General features: G+C 39.5%; 1 protein-coding gene across 1 annotated transcript in view; it reads right to left on the bottom strand.

The window, feature by feature from the left end:
• Nucleotides 1-1,706: 1,706 nt before the first annotated feature.
• IGSF22 (immunoglobulin superfamily member 22) overlaps nucleotides 1,707-15,457 on the bottom strand; it is a 43,596-nt gene continuing 29,845 nt past the window's right edge. The window contains exons 16-22 of the mRNA XM_087720181.1: nucleotides 15,271-15,399; nucleotides 13,587-13,883; nucleotides 12,024-12,112; nucleotides 8,752-8,944; nucleotides 6,323-6,622; nucleotides 4,331-4,657; nucleotides 1,707-2,388 (exon numbers count right to left, since the gene is read on the bottom strand). Of these exons, the coding sequence (XP_087576307.1) occupies nucleotides 2,321-2,388; nucleotides 4,331-4,657; nucleotides 6,323-6,622; nucleotides 8,752-8,944; nucleotides 12,024-12,112; nucleotides 13,587-13,883; nucleotides 15,271-15,399 (1,403 nt within the window). The 3' untranslated portion in view covers nucleotides 1,707-2,320. The remainder of the gene's footprint in view (nucleotides 2,389-4,330; nucleotides 4,658-6,322; nucleotides 6,623-8,751; nucleotides 8,945-12,023; nucleotides 12,113-13,586; nucleotides 13,884-15,270; nucleotides 15,400-15,457) is intronic.

Raw genomic sequence — 15,457 nt, 5'->3', positions numbered from 1 at the left:
GATTGCTGATGCACAAGAAAACATGAAGAGTAAGAGCATTTGAAGTTGTGGGAAATTCTGTCTGGCGATCAGGCAGACTCCTCAGTAATGGTTTTTATTTTAGATGTTTCAATGGTTTGAGAATATGGTGGGAATTCAGTTACTATACAAAAGCAGTCCTGGAATAAAATGAAATAATGAGGGAGAACTTAGTAATAATTAAGAGATTTGCATAAACAAGCTCATACCATTTTTCCCCCTTTTGTATTTATTGGAGGTCTATTTATGGCGTTTAATAGTCAGCAACTCTCCAAATTGAATGCTGGCTACCATTTAATATTGTTTGATATGAATGAGACTCAGATAATGTCTACTGCATTGCAAATTATGTTTTTTCTCACTATTCAACAATGATTTCACCACTATTCAAAACCAGAATAAATTCTGTTAGATTCCTAGCAATTTTTTCTTTAAAAATCTGTGGATAATAACTGCAAAGATACTTAATGTTAGGATCAACTTAGAAGCAAATACAATGCAAAATTTTCTTTTGTGCTTAGTTTAATTTCTTTTAATTTTCAGTTTCAAGAATGTTCGGTTGTGTGTACATTTGTGCATGTACAATGTATATATCGGTGTGTATATATATATATATATGTATATATATAAAATTTTCAGTATTAAATACTGGATATAACATATAAATAAAGTGAAAACTAGGCAAAAGGACCATGTGTGGTGCATTATTTGGTAATTATTGGTAAAACTGAAAGCAGGGAAAGTCCACCTTTCATATAGACATACATTTTGTGAGGAAGTGTGGAAAGCTGGTGAGGAGTAGATTAAGGAATGACAGCGTAATTTATTAGGGTGCCAGGCAGAAAATGTATTTACAGTATATTCTGTTGCTTCAGAGAGCTGTATGGAATGAATGGATAAAAAATTAAATGGTGGCATCATTTGATTTGTTCTTAAAATTGGTAAAAGAAATAAAGGTTAAATATGAGAATATGATATCAAATTATATTCTAAAAACATTGAACTTATTAAAAAAAAATATACCCAACCAAAAGAGTTTGATTTAATGTCCATGAGCTATAGCTAAAATATTGTTTTGTTCTGGAGAAAACTATTACACATGATTTAGAACCCCAGAGAGAAGACATGAGTTCAGTTTCTATGTATGAACATTTTGCCTTTTACTGACAAAATGGAATGTCTAACACATTATTCTCTCCTGCCAAGGTTTACTTTAACATCTGAACTTTTTGTTCTGTAAAAAAATATTTTGAGAGGGATTTTCTGTCTTTTCATTTTTGTTTGTGCCTTTGCATTTTTCTCGTCATTCATATGCATGTGCATACACTCTAACTATTATATCTCTCACCAAAACCAACCTTTTCACACCCCTTTTGGCATAACACAATGTGTGAACCTAACCTATTTCTGAGAAATTCATAAGAATAGAAATGGTCTCTGGCACAGGATAGTCTGTTCTGGAATATTTTAAGCAGAAACTGGATTTTTCTGTGAAACTTTAGCATGTTGAAATTAACTGTAACTTAATTTATTTATGCTACAATTTGTTTATAGTTTGCTTGGATACAAAAATAAAACCAAAAGGAGAACTATAAAGAGATTCCTTGCCAATCAAAATATTTATTTTCCTGTTTGAGATTAAAATTGGTTTTATTCACTGTTGAGAACAGGAAGTCATTAGAAAGGCTGCAATTATAAACTATCTCTGCTGGATACAAACGGTTTAATTCCTGACTCTCAGGTTCTAGGCTTAGCTGTTACATTTCTCTAGGTTACGAAGAGGTAACATTCGGTTCTTTCCTCCATGAACACAATTGTGACGGTTGAACCAAATAGCTTGTTGTTCCTTTTGTGTACCCTGAACCACCTCCACACTCAACATGCCAATATTATAGGGAGAAGCATGAGAACAAAGTCCTGCAGCTGCCAGCTTCTGAATTCGTATTAGGTAAAGTAAGCTTATTTAACACAAAGCACATCACCTTGTGGTATTTTTAAGGAATCCACTGGCATCAGTTATTGATGATGATATCATGCCTGAGGCATTGTAACAATGGTCCAGGAAATGGGAGAAAACCAGCATTGTAAAAGCTGTGATGGCGCAGTGGTTAGAATGGAGTTCTGCAGGCTACTTCTGCTGACTATCTATTGTCCCTATGACAGCTTGACTACCAGCATCCTATTTGCATTACAAGACTACTAATAATTATACAGTCCCAAAGAGCTCAAACCACACACAACCCAAAACAGTCTGAATGATGCTGAACCATACTTGAAAGGTGTATATGGTACAGTATGTAGTTCACATGAGATGCTTTGATTTCTGCAGGCTGCCAATAACTGTTTCCAAAATGCTTCTATCATCTTTTTCTAAAAGAGAAGGGATAAAAAATATTAAGGGATGCTGCATTATTGAATGTTGGCACCCAAAATTGCTTTTTGTGATAAGGGCACCTGTACAAATTCAATAAATAAATAGATTTTCATGAATGAGCTGCAGAAAAATTCTGTTCGTAATCAAATTCTCAAGGCATTGATCTCTTATTCTTAAGGTCAGCACTTGATAATGGGACAGGGGTGGAGGAAGTTTTTTTAAAAAGTAATTGCATGTAATAACTATGGTACTTCCTGGCTTGCAAGAATTTTAGGCAAATGTATGTGTTCAATAACTTTCTAAAAACAAAAAATAAAAAAGACCTTTTGTGGGTCCTCAAGAACTGAACCTGAATATTTCCTCATTGGGTTGGAGGTCTAGATCAAGGGTCTCCAACCTTGGCAACTTTAAGACTTGTGGACTTCAACTCCCAGAATTCCTCAGCCAGCTTTGCAGCTTTGTACTCAGCTTTTCCAAAGCTGGCTGAGGAATTCTGGGAGTTGAAGTCCACAAGTCTTAAAGTTGCCAAGGTTGGAGATCCCTGGCCTAGATAGGCACTGGCTGAAGCAGTGACTACATGCAACAATGAAACTGAATGAAATAGGCTTCTCTTCTGGATCCCAATGTGTTACTAGCTCCATTCAAACCTCCTCCTTCTTCTGTAACTGAGTACACTAACCCCCAAAATGTCAACTTTGACATATCTCCCTTGACATTAGGTGACTCAAGGCCTTCATCAAGGGCTTTATAGCATTCCCAGAAAAGCTCCTTTGATGCCATTCCTTAAATTCATGATATAAATATGTCAGGTTTTTGAATTCAACGATCTGCAGCCTCATCAAAATTTTGAAATTTCCCCTAGCTGTGACCGTCTCCCTGTCAGGAAGGGAAAAATATTCAGGTTCTTTACCTGAACTGGTACAAAAAGTATCAGCTTTAACAGAAGTAATTCTCAGCAGAAATCTTATCTGACTTTAATTACCTTTTTTTTTTTGTGGCATCAAGTTAGACTTGATTCCAGGCAATTGACTGTACTGGTTCCAGTGGTGGGATACAATCCGTACACCCCAGTATGGGCATACCAGTGCCTGCTGGGAGCACCTGGTACCATTCTGGTATGGTGCTTCAGAGGGCACACCCTCCCGCCTGCCCTACTTACCTGTATTTAGGCCGATCAGGGCTTTCGCACATGGAGCATACGGCGCCTGCACAACGCTCCGCTGAGCAGCTGGAGTGTCGCGAGTGATAAGTATGCATGCACATGGTGGACACCCCGTTGCAGCATACCGGTTGCAACGGGATCCAGAACCCACCACTGATTGGTCCCTGCAGTTTTCTTGACTGGGTTTTGGAAAAGTAGATTGCTGTTGCCCAGTGGTGAAATTCAAAATTTTTCCCTACTGGTTCTGTGGGCGTGGCTTAGTGGGCGTGGCTTGGTGGGGGTCATGTGACTGGGTGGGGATGACCAACTTTTTAAAAAACGTTTTTAGCATTTTTTAACTACCAGTTCTCTTGAATCAGTAGTTAAAAAATGCTAAAAAAAGTTTTTAGAAAAGTTCCAACAATCCGTGTCCCAGCTAATTGTTGCACAGCTAACTGTTGCACAGTTGATCATTGGAACTTTAAAAAAACTTTTTAAAGCATTTTTTAACAGTTTAGCACGATCGCAATCATCGGAACCTTTAAAAAAACCTTTTTGAAAGCATTTTTTACTACCAGCTCGGGCGAACCTAACTGGTAGTATTTCACCCCTGCTGTTGACTCATTCCAAGTGTGTGACTGGCCTAAGGTCATTCAGCTGACTAGAACACACAGTCCCCCAGTTTCTATCCTGATGCCTTAACTACTGTACTGGAGCAAACTGGTTCTCTTCTGAGACTGAACATATTAAATTGAATGGGATAGTACCAATATCTTCAAGGATGAGAGATAACTTACCATATACTGTCAAGGTACCACTGCATTTTTCTTTCCCAAGCTCATTCTCAATTAGTATGGAGTACTCGCCGCTATCCTTGGCAGTGCATGTGGGAATCATCAGTGTACAGACGCCACTGGTTGAATTGTACCAGAATTTGGAATGGGCTGTGATGTTGACTTCGCCCTTGTACAATGTAATCATTGGGCGGGGGTTTCCTAAAAAAGCACAACTCATGGTACAGTCATGACCCCGGCACACTAGGTGGTTCTTCAAGGGAGTTATAAAATGTGGAGCATGGCTCCAGTCCCGCTCATGGTACTCCTTCATCTTGGCATGGAAAAGTTCTGTCAACAAAACAATGAGATTGGTTATGGGCTGCAAAAGAGAGTTCATTTCATCAGCCGAATCCCTGTTTGTGTACATCTATGCTATGCATTGACAGGAACACAATGCAAAATCAATCCTCCAGTTTCCTGAAAGGTTTTTTCCCCCCTCTTGTACAACAAGCTCCTTTCTTTTTTATCTTTATTTTCATCTTTATTTTTAGGTTGCTTTAAAATTACTTTGTGAAATTCATTTCCCACCTTTCTTCCAGGAGTACAAGATGACATGGACAGATTAAAAATAATAATTAAACAGGTTATTATCATTGGAGAAATACTAGGGCCTGAAGGAGGAATGAGAGAAGATGTAGAAAATAAAGGCCAAAATGGTTCTGGTGAGGGTAGAGCTATGACTCATAAGCTGGGAGAGTGGCTCCAAGAGATCTCAGGAACAACATCAGAATTCTCTGTCCAGCAAAGTGCAGTGTAGAGTAGCGCCCCCCCAACCTTTTGGGTACCAGAGCCGGTTCCACGGAGAGAGGTTTTTCTGTGGACCAGAATGGGCGTGGCTTCATGTGCAGCCTGCTTCCCGTGAATGGGGTTTCGCTTGTTTGCATTTCTGGCATGCTATAGCCCCGGTGCTGGTCCACAGAGCGGGGATTGGAGACCCCTGGTGTAGAGAATAGATAAGATCCTAGGCAAAATCCTCAAAGGACCAAGATTGATGAAGACACATACTACCCACAAGAGTGAAAAGCGAAGCACCACCACTACATCAAACTGGCTCTCTTGTATAGCCATCCTTCTCACCTTCTCAGACAGTTGTTCCCACTGTTCCTGTTTGGTAGTTTGGGCTGAAAGAGAGTGACTGGTCAAAACTCATCCTCTGACTAACAACACTAAGGATGGCCTCAAATGTGGCCTCTCCAAGTCCAACATCTTAAACACCATCCCACATTGGTTCTAATTTCTTTTGGGTGGGTGGTGTTTGAAGCTTATCTTACTGCTGCAGAATGGCAGAATTTATTTGTTGCTATTTTTTGCTTGATAACTTTGTTGTCTCTTAAAAAATACCACATTGCAATTCCTATCATACTTTATAATCTAAAAATCTCCTTCTATTTGGATATAGCTTTCCTTTCAGATTTAATTGAAGAGTGAAAAACCTGCGAGACTGCAGACTACACAGTGAAAAATTGGTTATTCATACACATACCTCAACCCCTTTGTAAGAAATGTATAATACATGTATATCCCACATGAAAATTTGGCTGGAATATCCTTGTTTGAAAAACACACCCCAAAGTATTTTCCCTCCCCCTTCTCTCTCCCTCTCTCTCTCTCTCTCTCTCTCTCTCTCTCTCTCTCTCTCTCTCTCTCTCTCTCTCTCTCTCTCTCTCTCTCTCTCTCTCTCTGTATCTCTATCTCTACCTATCTTTCTATTTATCTCTAGCTTGAGAGTACATTTGGGAAAATAATTATTCAGTCATGATATCTTCATCTGTAACAAACTAAACAAAACTATTATTTTAAACCAGCAGCATACACCAGTAATATTGCTATTGTCAACAAGTCCTTCCATTTCCACTTGCAAGAAATCCAAGGCAAAGTGCAGTTAGATCCACTGAAACACAACACAAAAGAATATTTTGCTCTACGTATCACTATAGAGACATCCATACTTACCTATGTCTTTATTGATATGCCAGGAATCTTTTGAATCCAAAGGATCACTGTCACCAATATCATTGCGGGCAATCACCCGGAAGAAATATTTCCTGCCAGGAAGCAGACCAGTGACAGTGTACTTGTTACTGTACACTTTTTCTGCTGCAGTGAACCAAGTGGCAGTGCTGGTGTCACGTTTTAGAATGACATAATGGGCATTGTCATCCTCCTTCACATCTGGAGAATGGTCCCACTTCAGTGTTACAGTGTTTGGCACTTCTTCATAGAGGTTCAGATTAGTAGGTGGCCTTGGGAAGTCTAAGATGGAAATACAAAAGGTGAACCAGAGCTTCCTTTCTCTTTCTAGTCATCCATCAGCTAATCCCTGGCAATTTTTTAAGACAATTTTTTCTTATTTATTTATTGAATGTGTTTGCCGCCAGTCTCATTGTGAGGTGACTCTGGGCAGCTTACAACATTAAATCCTTGTTTTTTAAAATATATCTTCGATGACCTGGCTTTGAGATATTAAGCCATAAAGAGTGGCAAATTGTCCAAAACAAGCATTATAATGTATACTGCCCTTCCCCAATTGGCTGACATCATGGGTATTTTATACTATTGGTCCATGGTTCGTGAGCAGAAATGTAGACCTTAGCATTAGCTACTCAGAATCATAAAAATCGTAAGAATATAAAGAGCTCTCTACAGCTGAAAAAGACTGATTAAAACAAATTAATAACCAAAATAATCCGTATGTCTTGGATTATTGCTTAATCATTAGTATCTAGCCATTCTTTCAATGAATCAGAATAGAGCTGGAAGGGACCTTGGAGGTCTTCTAGTCCAACCCCCACAAACAGGAGCCCCTATACAATTTGAGACAAGTGGCTGCCCAGTCTCTTCTTAAAAACCTCCAGGCACCCACAAACTCTGAAGGCAAATTGCTCCAATGGTTAATTGTTAGGCAGTTTCTCCTTAATTCCAGATTTCTTCTCTTCAAATATGTGTAGATTTTTTAAAGCTTCTACAGTCTCATCCAAAAATGAAACATTCCCTGCCCACATCCTAAATTGTGGTTCTTGAAAGAGAAATTTCCAGCAATGGGTGGAAACTAATCAAAGAAAGAAGCAACTTAGAACTGAGGAGAAATTTCCTGACAGTTAGAACAATTAATCAGTGGAACAGCTTGCCTCCAGAAGTTGTGAATGCCCCAACACTGGAAGTCTTTAAGAAGATATTGGATAGCCATTTGTCTGAAACGGTATAGGGTTTCCTGCCTAGGCAGGGGGTTGGACTAGAAGACCTCCAAGGTCCCTTCCAACTCTGCTATTGTATTGTAAATAAATCAAGAGTGGGTGTTTTTCCTTAGATGACTTTTGATCTTGGATCTAATAAATTCCTGGGCTGAGATGTTCTCAGAGGCAGCCTGGACCTTAATATTTAGTGCACATTGATCTGCAATATTATTTTTTGGCCTTGGATAGAATAAGAATAAGAATAGAATGAGAATAGAATGAGAATTGAATAGAATAGAATTAGAATAGAATTAGAATAGAATTAGAATAGAATTAGAATAGAATTAGAATTGAATAGAATAGAATTAGAATAGAATGAGAATTGAATAGAATTAGAATAGAATTAGAATAGAACAAAACGAGAACGAAAATGAGAATAGAATAGAATAGAACAGAATAAGAATGGAATGGAATAGAATGAGAATATAATAGAATTAGAATAGAATAGAATAGAATAGAATAAGAATGTAATGGAATAGAATGAGAATATAATAGAATTAGAATTAGAATAGAATAGAATAGAATAGAATTAGAATAGAATAGAACAGAATAGAATGAGAATAGAATAGAATAGAATTAGAATAAAATAGAATTAGAATAGAATTAGAATAGAATAGAATAGAATTAGAATAGAATAGAATAGAATTAGAATAGAATTAGAATAGAATTAGAATAGAATTAGAATAGAATTAGAATAGAATTAGAATAGAATTAGAATAGAATTAGAATTAGAACAGAATAGAATAGAACAGAATAGAATGAGAACAGAATAGAATGAGAATAGAATTAGAATAGAATGAGTATTAGAACAGAACAGAATAGAATGAGAATAGAATGAGAATGGAACGGAACGGAATAGAATTAGAATAGAATAGAATAGAATAGAATAGAATAGTTATTTATTTATTGCCAAGTGTGATTGGACATACAAGGAATTTGTCTTTGGTGCATAAACTCTCAGTGTACATAATATACAATTTATTTTCAGGTGGAGGAGTCGGGGGTGGGGTGGAGAGAGAATGCCTGAGTCAGAAATTTTATTTCCCTACCTCCTCAGCATGGACAGTGCATCCTCACTGCCCCCTTTGGCTAAATCAATAGATGGGGCAGGATACATCTCCCCACTTATCCCTCCTTCTGATCCTTTACCTGTCACTCGAACATTGATGTCGTAGTGGATCTCTCCATAGTCATTACTCAGCACGATCCGATAGAGCCCAGAATCATAGCGCTTGGTGCTATGGATGAGGAACTGGGAGTGATGCTTGCCTTTTGTAATGCTTTCTCTCCCCCTTGTGGGAACCCCCTCTTTTTGCCACACAACGTTGGGAGGAGGGGAGCCCTGTTGGAGACAAAAGTAGGTTGAAAGGAAGCAGGAGAGGGGCCTTCTCGTACTAGGGTTCTTCCTCCCCCCCCCAGCCTTTTAATCAAATATTTTCACTATTTAGAGTTTTGCTCCCTTATAAGGAGGGAGAGGGAGGAAAAGTAGGAGAATTAGATGACCAGGAAATTCTCTGGATCTTGGTAGTTCCACATTGTGGGTTATTGCTTTTTTAAAAAAAATGCATCCTACAGGATACTGAAACTTTTATATATGGAAGTATTCCCTCAGGAGAGGAAATCTTAGTATGAAGAAGCTGAACAATCAGGGCAGATGGCAGAAAAGTCATCAAATTAATGGACTATAACTACTTCCTCCTCCTCCTCCTCCTCCTCCTCCTCCTCCTCCTCCTCCTCCTCCTCCTTCTCATCTGACTTATTGTATCTCTTTTTCCTAATCCTCCCCCTGCCCCATTCATCCAACATATTGTCATGAGAAAAACAAATTATTTTCCCCAGAGATTAGTATTGCTTGCTTGGAAATAAGTTTACCAAGAATTTAAAACCCATCAATGCTTCAGTCCTGTTTTCAAGTCACTCTCTCAGCTGAGCCTTGTCACTCCTAACCACCAAGTAGGTTCTTTGAGGCTATTGTGATTAAAGGACCACCTGGAGCAATTGTTATATCCTTACATCCAGTCAACTACTCTGTGAAACAAGCAGCAGAGTAACAAGGAATCCAGAATCATAAAAAACATTCAGGCTAAAATGGGAGAATAGGAAGGAATCCCTATTGTGGAAAGCTTGGCCTGCCCCAACAATGAAGTCTCCTGGTGTAGATTTGAGCAGCAATTACAGGGTTCATAAAACCTTAGTTAGTCCAATATCCCAACTGGCATTAGTCTCTCTTATAGATTAGGAGTAGGAAAAGTAGCAGCTTGAATATGTATAGATAAAGTTAGAGGTTCCCCTTGCACATATGTGCTAGTTGTTCCTGACTCTAGGAGACGGTGCTCATCTCAGTTTCTAAACCAAAGAGCCAGCGCTGTCCGAAGATGTCTCCGTGGTCATGTGGCCAGCATAACTAAAAGCCGAAGGCGCACGGAACGCTGTTACCTTCCCACCAAAGATGGTTTCTATTTTTCTATTTGCATTTTTACATGCTTTCGAACTGCTAGGTTGGCAGAAGCCGAGACAAGTAATGGGAGCTCACTCCATTACATGGCACTAGGGATTCAAACCGCTGAACTGCCAACCCTCAGATATTATACTTTACATCTCAGATATTTGAGATTTTTACTTTTAAGTAGCAACTATAGCGGCATACTGTTTAAAACAAGAATGAAAACATTCATTAACAAATTAAAATCCATCCCAGTAACAGTAACAATAACCATACAAAACTACAAAACAAAAACATAAACAATATAAAGGGGGGGGAGAACAATGAGAACAAGGTGCCATCTTACAGAAACTTACGAAAATATTTTTAAAGATATCCTGTTTTTAACGTTTCTGAATAGCTAGCATGGAAGGGGCCAGCTTGATCGCCTTTGAGAAGCTCCCACTAGCCTTGTGCCTAAATTACTAGATCAAACTGGTTTTTATATCTCTATAGTATAAATGGATATATCTTAAGATATATTCAGTTGAGACCAACTCAAGAAGCTGGTGCTCATCTCTGATTTTCAGCTGATGGAGCCTATATTGTCCCAGAGATGCTTCCATCATCATGTGGCCAGCATGAAAATATGGAACACTGTTACCTTCCCACCAAAGTGGTACCTATTTATCTACTTGCATTTGCATGCTTTCGAACTGCTAGATGGGCAGGAGCTCGGGCGAGGACGGGAGCCCTCTCTGTCATGCGATGCTCAAGTCTCAAACCCAGGCTGTCAGCTTTCCAGTTGACAAGCTCAGCATCTTTAACCATTGAGCCATTGTACAGCCAGATATAGGATAGATATAGATATACAGATGTAGATGTGCGTATAGATATAATTATATAGATATCTATATAGAAAATAGATGTATCTATAGAATATATCAATATCCTATATCTATGTAAGTTATCTGTTGTGGCCCAGCAGGAGCCGTTGGAGCTGCAAACAGACTCCGCCAACGAGGGGCCTTATGAATCGGCTCTAGAAGAGGTGGAGAACCCTGGACAGGGTTTCGACTCCAAGCAGGGTGCAAAGAGGCTGGTTAGCCACCAGGAGGCGCCTGAGGCGTGGAGCAGCAGTGAGAGCCGAAGGGAGTGTGCTCCTGACATCATGACTTGGAGCAGTGATGAGGAGACAAGGGAGGTGGTCCTGGATGATCGGCAACGCCGGGTAGATCGACGTTGAGAGCAGCCACGCAGTTACAAAAGATAATTGGACCCAGCTGATTGTAATTAGGCTCCTCTCAAGATTGTATTTAAAGAGAGACTGGGAGGAGCCTGGTTTTGCAGGATTCAACGTCATTCCTAAAGCTGGAGAAGCTGTTATCTGTCGAAGTCTGAGTTGTTGCCAAGGTTCTTATCTGTTTGTTATGCTTGGCTTTCAGCCACCAAGGTTTTGGTTTCTTGCTAATAAAGTGCTGTGAAATTCCAGTTTAGCTTGTCTCGGCATTCATTACTGGACGGAGGAGGGGGTCAGAACAGTTATCTATATCTGACAACAGCATTTGAGTATCTCAGGCCAAATATCTTCAGATATCTCCTCCCATCATTTCCTATTACAGGTAGTCCTCATTTAGCAACTACAATTGGGACCAGCAATTTGGTCATTAAATAAAGTGGTCACTAAGTGAAACTGCTTACAATCTTATTTCAGCTTGCCCTTGTTTTACAGGCCTGCAAAGGTTATAAATGCAAGGATTGGTCACAAATCTAATTTTCATCACTACTAGAATTGCAGAGGAGGCAATCAATAAACAAGGATTACTCCTAACTAGAGTATTGAATCCTGGCCCTTTTCCATATAAATTATTTGCTATACCAACATTCCAGACCTTTATGCTGAAAATCTCACTAGTCTCGATTTGACTAATTTCCAAAGATATGGATATGCAACATTTTTAAATGTAATATTGCAGTTGAAAAAAAACAGACAACTTACAGTAAAGCAAGCATGGATACAGAGGGCAGTCCCAGCACGAACCACCATATGATTCTTTAGTCTGACAGTCAGGTCAAACTTTGGAGCAGCTACACAACATACCGGTGGTAGGGGGGAGAGAGAAAAGGTGTGGGGAGAGAGAGAGAGGCAGGCAGGCACGCAGGGGGGGAGGGAGAGAGAGAATGAGAAGTTTGAAACATTGGAAATCCTGAATCACATTATTCACTCATTTAGGGCAGTCTTGCCAGTAGAGTAGAACCTCTGGTCACGACCATAATTCGTTCCGTAACTTTGGTCGCAATCCGATTTGGTCGTGACCCAAACCTAATTTTGGAAATTTGGTGCTTACAAAAAATAAATGGCATGGAAGGGGGAAATTACCAGTGGAAAAAAAATGTGAATTTTTTGATTGGAACTCAATTTGGTCGTGATCAGAAGTGTTCGTGACCAGAGATCCTACTGTACTTGACTAATAGTTTGGCCTTGTGGGTAAAATTTAGAACTTTTTCTATGCATGATCAATAGATTCCAAGCGAGATATTTATCAAAAAGATGCCTGAATAAACAGTAGGGTCTATTTGTGCTGTTACTACCACCCTTCCATTCCAATGGCAAAATTGTGGGAATTAATTCAGGAAGAATATTTAGACTATATATTCAAGGGTTATCACAACTGATCTGCAATGCAGCACAGGTAGCTAAGAGGCAAACTAAATAAAATTGCAGGCACACAAATATTTTCCATGAGTTTTTTTTGTGTGTACATTTTTAAGTGTTCCTAGACTAACCTGAACTTAATTAGAATTTGCTTGTTTGACAGGATAGAAATAACCTTTCTTTCAGGAGAAGAAAAAAATATACCTAACTGATTTTCCATTTGAGAAAAAGGAATAACTTTGGGGGAGAGAAGGAATAATGAACAATGCTTCTTATTGCTAAAGAATATTTCCCTTGATACATATGAATTTTTAGGGTTTATTTGGTTGAACCTAACATAAGAAGGAAAAAAATGAATACAATAAGAGAATAACAGAGTTGGAAGGAACCTCGGAGGGCTTCTAGTCCAATTTCCTGCTCAAGCAGGAGACTCTATGCCAGTGATGGCGAACCTTTTCGGCACCAAGTGCTCAAACCAAAATGCACATGTGCATGAACCCACGGGCTGGAGTGCCGTAAATCCAAAGTTCAGGTAACCAGCATGCGCATGCTGGTCTTCGGGTTTCCGGCACTCCGGCGTGCGTGAAGACCAGCTGGCCGGCGCACATGCACTTGTTGGAAACCACAAGAGCAGCTGGTGGCAGTGCAGGTGCCCACAGAGAGGGCGCTGCATGCCACCTTTGGCATCTGTGCCATAGGTTCACCATCACAGCCCTGTACCATTTCAGATAAATGGTTGCCCAATTTCTTAAATTTGTTGACAGAATGTTTTCTGGATTTGTAAATTCCATTCATATGCTGTATCATCTTCTAGATCAAATTCAGTATCTCTCACTTTCTGAAAAAGGGTTAACATACCAGCAGTCAAGACATGCTTGTATGAAGGCTGGATTGGGTAAGTTTTACCTGGAGGCGGCATAGCCAGAACACCTTCTTTCAGTTCAATCGGTTCTCCCACCCCGGCTTCATTGACAGCTCGGATGCGGAAGAAATACTTCTGTCTCTCCTGCAGACCTCCCACTGTGTAACATTTGCCAGAAATTGGGATCTTGGTACACTTGGACCATTCCTTGGTATCCTCAGCTCTCATCTCCAGTATGTACCCTGAAGGTGGATCACCCTCATCAGGTTCTTGCCATGCCAACGAAATGCTGGATTGGGAAGAATCAGCCACGTGCAACCCCTTCACCAGCCCAGGAGGCTCTGCATCAATAGCAAACATCAGTAATTAATACACAGTTGTAAGTTATTGGGGGGGAAAAGAGCATGTCATTTGAAGGGATGGACCATTCAAGCTTTCCAATCCAGTGGAGTTGGCAGGATTTCTGCCTCTCAAATTCATGAATGTCATCTGGTCCAAGGCATTTCGCATGTGAAGAATTGGTAAATGTACAGTCGCAGCCAGCTCCCTCCCCCCCCCCCCCCCCGGTCAAAGGTGTCCCTCTTTACCAATCTGAAAATCTGGTCACCTTACATATTCTGGACTTGATATGTTAAAAGAATATATCATCAGGCAGGAATTCAGTTATTACCTCACACAAATAAAGCTCTGTGAATCTAAAAACTACTTGGAAAATTTACTTTAAAAAAGATAGCAGAAAAGAACTGAAGAATGGCTTATAAATCAGTGATGGCCTACTTCCTCATTTTTAGGTGTAAATGTAGAATAGATGCCAATTTTTCTATACTAACAGACATTCTTTAAAGCAGTCAGACTCCATGGGAAAGTTGGCACATTTTAGCAGGTGACAGGATCTTTCGGCTTCTGGAAACTTCCAAAATGGAAAAGTTACCCTTAGATGCTAGTATTTGCAGGCTTTCCCTAGCAGGGGATTTTGGAAAACTAGCATGAAACACAGTGTCCTTGGAAATCACCATCAGAATGTTAGTATTCACTTCTTAGTTTAGCTTATAACCAAATACCCCATGCCTCCTGTGTCATGTTCTAATCTTCATTTTTGATAGCCCACCAGGAGTTGCTGAATTACAATAATACTCAGCCCCAGCCTGCAGTGATGGATGACAGCTATTTTAACAATCGCTGGACAAGCCTATCTTCTTCTGTGCCTTAAACCAAGACAATAGCTATCATTAGGGGACAGATTGATCTTAGCACCATTGGTCTGAGCTTGGAAGATACATCAGAGGTCAGGTAAATGCTTTAGGAAATATTTATTTCAGGAGCCTGGAATCATTTTTCCCTCACATGGCTTGTATTGTTAGTTTATTGTTATTATAAGATCATAGACTTACAATAAATAGATGTTGCTGTAACTGTAATAAAGATTGATTGATAGATGTTGCTGTGTAATTGGGCCAACACCACCTTTAGGCCACCTCGGTATTATTTGAAAGAGAATCACCTTGTCAAATGTTGAAATTTAAATGACTGTGACATTACAAAATGGAAATGAAGCAATCAGCAGCAAGTAACAATAAGCTGCCACAATCAAGTTCCCTGATTATCCCATTATGTTCTGCTTGTATAATGAACCTCATAAATTGAATTGCACCCTCCATGCCCACACACACAAACACACCATACATATACATATTGGACACTAGAAATAAATGAAAAGTAGAACCATACTGATGGGATCTTTTGCTACAACTGAGTTGGAAGCACTGCTGGGAAGCCCAGGCCCTGCTCGGTTCACGGCTATGACATGGAACTCATACTCTGCACCTTCCAGTAAACCATCCACAGTACACTTAGTATCTGTCAAGAAAAACAACATTTTTGAAAGAATTTAGCTTTCGAAATAAATGACAGAAAG

This window comes from Thamnophis sirtalis, unplaced genomic scaffold, assembly GCF_051295495.1.
Source record: "Thamnophis sirtalis isolate CommonGarterSnake01/CBP01778 unplaced genomic scaffold, rThaSir2_p1.2 scaffold_1, whole genome shotgun sequence".
Taxonomy (NCBI): Eukaryota; Metazoa; Chordata; class Lepidosauria; order Squamata; family Natricidae; genus Thamnophis; species Thamnophis sirtalis.
This window is presented reverse-complemented; position numbering and strand designations above follow the sequence as displayed.